This window comes from Salvelinus fontinalis, chromosome 21 (genome assembly GCF_029448725.1).
Source record: "Salvelinus fontinalis isolate EN_2023a chromosome 21, ASM2944872v1, whole genome shotgun sequence".
In the NCBI taxonomy this organism is placed as follows: domain Eukaryota; kingdom Metazoa; phylum Chordata; class Actinopteri; order Salmoniformes; family Salmonidae; genus Salvelinus; species Salvelinus fontinalis.
In genome coordinates, this window is record NC_074685.1 from 47466358 (window position 1) to 47475584 (window position 9227).

The window sequence follows — 9227 nt, forward strand, 5'->3', positions numbered from 1 at the left end:
CATCAAATTGTCTCTTACCTCGTAGGACCAGACGCACTGGGTACCCCCGAAGCGGCGTACACAGCGGCCCACCTCCACATCCTCGTGGGTGGTGTACATCTCCCTGAGACAGGTCCCGATGTGGGGCACCATCCTCCTCAGCACCTCTCTGCTGAAGATCATGCCCGGGCCCCCCATGCAGAAGTTCTCCCCGGGCTCCAGGGCCAGCTTTCCCAGCTCCTCGGCTGTACCCAGGCCCGTCTGACCAAGGTACAGGGGCTGGCTGCTATTCAGAGAGCGCAGGAATGACTCAAGCTTTTCGCCTGTGTGGATGGGAGAGAGGCATTGTGTGAGATACAATGAGATTCAAAGAAAATATCTAGGAAGTAGGAAGCTAGTAATAGGTACAGTAGTAGGCAGGCTAATATAAAGCTAGTAGTAGCCAGTAGGCAGGCTAATATAAAGCTAGTAGTAGATAGTAGGAAGGCTAATATAAAGCTAGTAGTAGATAGTAGGAAGGCTAATATAAAGCTAGCAGTAGCCAGTAGGCAGGCTAATATAAAGCTAGTAGTAGATAGTAGGCAGGCTAATATAAAGCTAGTACTAGGCAGTAGGCAGGCTAATATAAAGCTAGTAGTAGCCAGTAGGCAGGCTAATATAAAGCTAGTAGTAGATAGTAGGAAGGCTAATATAAAGCTAGTACTAGACAGTAGGCAGGCTAATATAAAGCTAGTAAAAGATAGTATGAAGGCTAATATAAAGCTAGTAAAAGGTAGTAGGAAGGTTAATATAAAGCTAGTAAAAGGTAATAGGAAGGCTAATATAAAGCTAGTAAAAGGCAGTAGGAAGGCTAATATAAAGCTAGTAGTAGATAGTAGGCAGGCTAATATAAAGCTAGTAAAAGGCAGTAGGAAGGCTAATATAAAGCTAGAAAAAGGTAATAGGCAGGCTAATATAAAGCTAGTACTAGGCAGTAGGCAGGCTAATATAAAGCTAGTACTAGACAGTAGGAAGGCTAATATAAAGCTAGTAAAAGGTAGTAGGAAGGCTAATATAAAGCTAGTAAAAATGTAGTAGGCAGGCTAATATAAAGCTAGTAGTAGATAGTAGGCAGGCTAATATAAAGCTAGTAGTAGATAGTAGGCAGGCTAATATAAAGCTAGTACTAGGCAGTAGGCAGGCTAATATAAAGCTAGTACTAGGCAGTAGGCAGGCTAATATAAAGCTAGTACTAGACAGTAGGAAGGCTAATATAAAGCTAGTACTAGACAGTAGGCAGGCTAATATAAAGCTAGTAAAAGGTAGTAGGAAGGTTAATATAAAGCTAGTAAAAGGTAATAGGAAGGCTAATATAAAGCTAGTAAAAGGCAGTAGGAAGGCTAATATAAAGCTAGTAGTAGATAGTAGGCAGGCTAATATAAAGCTAGTAAAAGGCAGTAGGAAGGCTAATATAAAGCTAGAAAAAGGTAATAGGCAGGCTAATATAAAGCTAGTAGTAGCCAGTAGGCAGGCTAATATAAAGCTAGTAGTAGATAGTAGGCAGGCTAATATAAAGCTAGTACTAGGCAGTAGGCAGGCTAATATAAAGCTAGTAGTAGCCAGTAGGCAGGCTAATATAAAGCTAGTAGTAGATAGTAGGAAGGCTAATATAAAGCTAGTACTAGACAGTAGGCAGGCTAATATAAAGCTAGTAAAAGGTAGTATGAAGGCTAATATAAAGCTAGTAAAAGGTAATAGGCAGGCTAATATAAAGCTAGTACTAGGCAGTAGGCAGGCTAATATAAAGCTAGTACTAGACAGTAGGAAGGCTAATATAAAGCTAGTAAAAGGTAGTAGGAAGGCTAATATAAAGCTAGTAAAAAGGTAGTAGGCAGGCTAATATAAAGCTAGTAGTAGATAGTAGGCAGGCTAATATAAAGCTAGTAGTAGATAGTAGGAAGGCTAATATAAAGGCTAATATAAAGCTAGTACTAGACAGTAGGCAGTACTAGGCAGTAGGCAGGCTAATATAAAGCTAGTACTAGACAGTAGGAAGGCTAATATAAAGCTAGTACTAGACAGTAGGCAGGCTAATATAAAGCTAGTAAAAGGTAGTAGGAAGGTTAATATAAAGCTAGTAAAAGGTAATAGGAAGGCTAATATAAAGCTAGTAAAAGGCAGTAGGAAGGCTAATATAAAGCTAGTAGTAGATAGTAGGCAGGCTAATATAAAGCTAGTAAAAGGCAGTAGGAAGGCTAATATAAAGCTAGAAAAAGGTAGTAGGAAGGTTAATATAAAGCTAGTAAAAGGCAATAGGCAGGCTAATATAAAGCTAGTAGTAGCCAGTAGGCAGGCTAATATAAAGCTAGTAAAAGGTAGTAGGAAGGTTAATATAAAGCTAGTAAAAGGCAATAGGCAGGCTAATATAAAGCTAGTAGTAGCCAGTAGGCAGGCTAATATAAAGCTAGTAGTAGATAGTAGGAAGGCTAATATAAAGCTAGTAGTAGATAGTAGGAAGGCTAATATAAAGCTAGTAGTAGGCAGGCTAATATAAAGCTAGTAATAGATAGTAGGCAGGCTAATATAAAGCTAGTAGTAGGTAGTAGGCAGGCTAATATAAAGCTAGTAGTAGGCAGGCTAATATAAAGCTAGTAGTAGCCAGTAGGCAGGCTAATATAAAGCTAGTAGTAGCCAGTAGGCAGGCTGATATAAAGCTAGTAGTAGCCAGTAGGCTGGCTAATATAAAGCTAGTAGTAGCCAGTAGGCAGGCTAATATAAAGCTAGTAGTAGCCAGTAGGCAGGCTAATATAAAGCTAGCAGTAGCCAGTAGGCAGGCTAATATAAAGCTAGTAGTAGCCAGTAGGCAGGCTAATAGAAAGCTAGTAGTAGATAGTAGGCAGGCTAATATAAAGTTAGCAGTAGATAGTAGGCAGGCTAATATAAAGCTAGTAGTAACCAGTAGGCAGGCTAATATAAAGCTAGTAGTAACCAGTAGGCAGGCTAATATAAAGCTAGTAGTAGCCAGTAGGCAGGCTAATATAAAGCTAGTAGTAGCCAGTAGGCAGGCTAATATAAAGCTAGTAATAGCCAGTAGGCAGGCTAATATAAAGCTAGTAAAAGGCAGTAGAAAGGCTAATATAAAGCTAGTAGTAGGTAGTAGGCAGGCTAATATACTTACCTGCAAGCCTTTAGAAGTTCACTTTTGTTTGTTATGATGGTACATTACCACCATCCATTAAAGCTATTGCATAACCCACTTACAAATACACAATATGACATGGCTTCATCTCTCTGCCCTTACTATCAACCCACACTCGACAGCAAACAGCATTCTTCCTCTTCATTGTTTCGACACAAAACCCACTGGCCACAGACATCATCTCAACATCTATTCCAAGTTGGTTCAACATCATTTCGTTGAAAGGACATGTAAATAACGTTGATTCAACCAGTGGTGTGCCCAGTGGGAAGTTAATATACACTAGTGGAGTGGCATGAGCTCCCACACCACCATATTCATGGATGGCTCCCACTCAACATGGCTACAATGAGCACGGTTACATGCACACAATAGTGTGATTATTGTGGATAGTCAGGTTAATGTAATAGTTTGTTTAAAATGTTTACATGCTATGCAAGAACAATTTCCCTAATAATCCTGTTTACATAGACATCTGAAATCAGGCTACTGAAAATCGGCAATCAAAATAAGCGTGCTACCACAGTGACCATGTTATTTTTGCGAAGACTATTTAATTCTGATTTCGAACATATAAAGTTTGTATGTGAAAACTACTTATAAATTGCATATTTTGGGGTACCCGCTGATTAAAACACTGGAATGCCGATTAAACTGTTTACACGTCCTAATACTTTGAAAGATTTCTCAGAAAACCAGGTGTTTAAATCAGCGTATGCTTACTTCCATTATGACCTCATGCCGATTAAGATAAGCAGAGTAAGGTATTCACATGACTATTGCATAATCTGCCTTGTGCCATAAACAGTTTAATATCAAATGATTAGTGTGTATGTAAACATACTCAATGATTCACATCCATGATCATTGAGGTTTTGAGATTCACACAGTCATTACCTGAAAACAATGATTGATTCACGTCCATTTTTGTATTATTATTATTTCACCTTTATTTAACCAGGTAGGCCAGTTGAGAACAAGCTCTCATATACAACTGCGACCTGGCATGATCATTGAGTTTTTGAGATTCACACAATCATTACCTGAAAACAATGACTGATTCATATCCATTATCATTGAGTACGTTTACGTGCACACTAATAATTCGATATTAAACTGATTATAGCAGAAGGCCGAGTATGGCATTAGTCATGTACACACCTTACTCTGCTTATCTTAATCGGCGTTAGGTCATAATCGAAGTAAGCATACGCTGATTATTAAAACACCTGATTTTCTGAGCAATCTTTCAAACTATTAGGACGTGTAAACAGTTTAATCGGCGTTCCAGCAGTGTATTTGATCAGCGCATGTGCCAGCACCGGGTAGCGCCAGCATCCCTCTTATGAGTGGAATGAGTTTGGAAAAACTCAAAATATGCATCTTATAAACAGTTTTCACATAAAAAATGTATATGTCCAAACTCAGAATCAAATAGTCTTTGCAAAAATAAAACGGTCATTGCGGTAGCATGTAAACAGGATTATTAGGGAAATCGTTATTCTTACAAAGCATGCAAATGTTTTAAACAAACTATTATATTAACCTGACTATGTAATTGCGCTCAATCATTGTTTTCAGGTAATGATTGTGTGAATCTCAAAACATCAATGATCTTGGACGTGAATCAATCATTGTTTCAGGTAGTGATCGTGTGAATCTTGAAACGTCAATGATCTTGGATGTGAATCAATCATTGTTTCAGGTAATGAATGTGTGAATCTCAAAACCTTCAACGTATACATAGCTCTGATGATTATGTTGAAATCAGATTGATGAAGCAACATGTTAGTCAGGTTAAGTCAATGTATCAGGTTAAGTCAATGTATCAGGTTAAGTAAATGTACTTAAGTTGAAGTTAAGCCCTCATTTCAATATTTACAACGCTGGTTGAAATTAGATGAAAACAGTATTGGTTCATTACTTTTTTCAAATCCAGTCTATTTTCAATGTTGACCAGACCGGACACGTCGCATGCGCAAGAGTCGCAAAATAAATTTAGAAATCCATGTTATTCAATTATTGCGCCAACAAGCGCAGACGCCAAGAGCTAAAAATAGAAGTTGTTCCTATTTCTGACGCAGATCGAGCTGAAAGTCATCTCCTCATTGGTTTATAGAAGCAGGTACCCACGTGCCATTTCCTCATTGGTTATACCCACCCACGTGGGTGATTGAAAGAAGAACTTTGTTGCCGGTTGTCGTGGTAATACAAGGAAAGTTTAGATGGATCACCATATAAATTCAAAGATGAAAAAGCCTGGAAGGAGGAGAGATGACTAGAAACAATTCGGTTGATTAATTGTCGGAGTAGAGGTCCTTGTGCATTTCAGGTAAAATAACAACTCAATGTTTATATCCCAGGACAAATTAGCTAGCAAAAGCAAGCTAGCTAAATAGAACAAATTAACGTTAGCTAGCAAGTGCAAGCTAGCTAGCTAAATTGCCATACATGTTTAATGCTTTTCGACCTGTCCCCAAATTAATGTAATTGGTTCAGAGTTTGTTTTGATATTTTAACCTGCGTGTCGTGATCGCGTTTGGTGTGGGGGGGGGGTAAAATACATTTATGCACGATAGCGCACGATTGCGCACGCGCGCTGCCGGTTTGGGTTACATCCACAAACCAATAACTAATATGCTTACTGTGTGAAATTCGTATGAAGTACAATGTTGTAGATATGTTGCTACAGAGTTTGTGGGTGGGGGTTATTGAACTGGCATCGCACTGGGCAAAAACGGGTTGAATCAACGTTGTATCCACGTAATTTCAACCAAAACATCCAATGTGACGATGTTGAATCAACGTGGAAAATACATTGGATTTGAATAAAGTTATCAACATAACTTTCGTATTTTATTAACCTAAATATAATGACATGGTGACATTTTTGTTGTTGATTTCACGTTAGTTGACAACTCAAACTAGATGATGAACTGCCGTCTGTGCCCAGTGGGTTTGGCTTTCTGGAACCAAGACTCTCCAACAATGACGCTTCACGAGTGCAACATTGTACAGTAGCAATACCCAATACGGAGAGGATACTCATACAAAAATGTATCTCAATGCCTGGAGGGAAGCTGTTCAAGTGCTCTTGAAAAATGTTTGGAATAGTTGACATATGAATGTTGATTTCGCCAGCTGTTGCTAACTTGCTACTGTCTAGTTGGAATAGGAGTCAAACAGATAACTGTCAATGAACTTCAAAGACTACCAAGAATGTATGTAGCCTACCCTAGACATTTTAAAAAGAGAAAGACAAACTATTTCATGAAGGGAATTCACCTCGAATGTAGACATCATCATCTGCCCTCATGAACCACTCGTATTTATCCAGGTAATGGTCGTGCATGTACTTCAACATCATAAATGACTTCTTCTGTGGCGGGTATGAATCATCTACACCTGTCAACGACACCACGGGGACGGGAATGGGCAGTGGGACTGTTTCAGAGCCCTCGCTGGAGAAGAACTCCACCTTCCCGGGGATGGAACTGGTCCACGTCCTGTGTGCAGCCACAGCGCGGGAATCAAGGTACTTTTTGGCTGTCATGACACCGACATAGAGAAAATGCCTAGGTTTGGAAATAGGTCCTCCGCCATCCCCACTACCGTTACCAGTCTTGTAAACGCTCTCTTCCTCCTCTTCACTGCCCTCTTGGCTGGACAGGTTATTCTCCGGGTCTTTGCGTAACGCATTACTTGCGGTGCTTCCAATGATTTCGGCCACTTTACCGATGCCAGCAGCATTACTGTAGTATGAGCAGATAGACGACTTCTTTCTTTTCCCACTGATTTCCACTACCCTGGGGACAATTAGCCAAGACGCCGCTGTAAATCCAAGAAAGACCCCTACAATTACGCCCATCCACGGTCTTCTAGACCTAACGGCCATGATTGAATAATAATTGAGAGTTTAAATATGGTATAAACTAAATATCTTCCGAGTAGTGCTCACTTGATATAGCTGTTTTACACAGAGCAGTTTCCATAAATGGTTATCACTCATCTGCGAAGGGCATTAGATGAGTAGTGGTACCTGAAGGTAAGAGTGTATCCCCACCTCCATGGATAACATCCTTAAAATGTATCCAACAAGCCATTTATCCGTAGATAATCTATTAGTATCGATAGACTGTCATGTTACAGTTCTGGGGAAATATCCACCGAGTAGCTACAGTAGGTCGCTGGCAAAAGCTTCTTTTTTTGTAATGTCCAGGGCGACGGCAGAAGTTGCAGTGCAGTCCGAATGAAAAGCAACCTTGTAACCACAACTCTTCATTACTTTCCTGTGGATAGGCTACATTGTTCCTCCATGCGCAATCATTTCCCCAAAAAGTTAACTCCACTAATTTCAGGCAACTCAAGTTGATTTGTTACCGCTGTCAAATATGAACGTTCTCCTCAGTCTTGAAACGTCACGAATACAGTTTTGTTTGTGCACACTGTCGCTAAGTATATGCTACCTAAAGCTAGTTTATCCGCCCCTGACTCGCCATTTTGTTTACAGATTGACGTCAGGGTAAATAACTTTTCATATCCTCCGTCCCTCTTCTCTAATTTCTTTGCGTTTCAGGCACAGGCAATCAGTAGTAGCCTATGCATATTCATTGCTGAAAGAAGTAACCGGAGAGTGTCTTTCTGTTGGGCAGGCAGACAGAGGGCGGAGCGAGACAGAGAGCGATCTGTTCCTCTTACTGCGTGACGTCCGAATGAGACCCGTATTGGAAAAGTGAGCCAACATCAGTTGAACGTTCAGCCACACCACATAAACCCTACATCTCATTAAGTACTTATTTAATAACATGTAAGATACAGGTGTAACCTGTGACGCATGGACTGTCGCCTATAATATGTATCTTCATCTTGACTGAACCGTTCAACTGATTTATGGCACTACTGCAATTCATCTTATCATTGCTGATTGGGAGCGTACTCTTTCATGTGTAAAAGCCTAGATAGAAACAGCAAGTAGCCTAGCCTATAGCCAAAACAGTAAATATAACCAACATTTCCATAATCACATATTTTCACAGCATTAGAATGTACTGTATGGGATTTGAGCCCTTGAGGTCCACTGTGTTGTGGTGCCCTCTCGTGGTATCGTACTATATGCGTACAGTGTCAGGAGTTTGTCAAACTGAAAGTGAGCAGGCTCCATATAGGAAATAAGGTACCATTTGGAATGACACCTATGTCTGACCTCCAGCTGCTGATTTATCGATTATGTTTATTTTAAGAACAAATTCTTATTTACAATGACAGCCTACACCGGCCAAACCCAGACGACTCTGGGCCAATTGTGCCCCGCACCTATGGGACTCCCAATCACAGCCGGATGTGATACAGCCTGGATTTGAACCAGGTTCTATGGTGACACCTCTTACACTGAGAATGCAGTGCCTTAGACCGCTGCACCACCAATTGATTCTGGTACTGGAGTAGGCTACGCTGTACCTTGACAGACAACTAACTCTGAGCACCAGCCCTGTAATCAAAGAGAGAATCTCAATGCGGTCTTATACCCCTTTTTAAACAGAAATGGGGCCACACACCTGCAACAATGATGTTCAGTGTCATTCAAGTGCCTATACTCAGACCCACTCACATGCACCAACCTCATACAATCTCTAACCTTCAGGGCCCCTACTCACAAAGAGTCTCAGTCAGAGTTGTCCTGATATAGGGTCAGATTTCCCTTTTGATTATAATGACTGAGATTATTTGGACAGGAGGGACCTGATCCTAGATCAGCACTCCTACTGTGATACACTTTGTGACTACGGAGCACAGGACTGTGTGATCAAACACCTGATTCAAATAAGCAACTAATCATGATCCATTAGTTAATCAGGTGTGAAATGCTCAGCTTCCCGATTTTTTTTTTACCTAGTCATGTTATTTATAAGACATTATAAACTGGGGGGTTTGAGCCCGCAATTCTGTTTGGCTGAAAGCCATGGTATATCAGATCGTATGCCACGGGTATGACAAAATGTTTATTTTTACTGCTCTAATTTGCGTTGGTAACCAGTTTATAATAGCAATAAGGCACTTCGGGAGTTTGTGA

At 40.3% G+C, this 9227-nt stretch overlaps 1 protein-coding gene across 1 annotated transcript in view; it reads right to left on the minus strand.

Moving 5' to 3' along the window:
• Positions 1 to 7869, minus strand: part of chsy3 (chondroitin sulfate synthase 3) — a 171819-nt gene extending 163950 nt beyond the window's left edge. The window contains exons 1-2 of the mRNA XM_055875547.1: positions 6443 to 7869; positions 19 to 302 (exon numbers count right to left, since the gene is read on the minus strand). Coding sequence (XP_055731522.1) covers positions 19 to 302; positions 6443 to 7052 — 894 coding nt within the window. The 5' untranslated portion in view covers positions 7053 to 7869. The remainder of the gene's footprint in view (positions 1 to 18; positions 303 to 6442) is intronic.
• Between the last annotated feature and the right edge of the window lie 1358 nt (positions 7870 to 9227).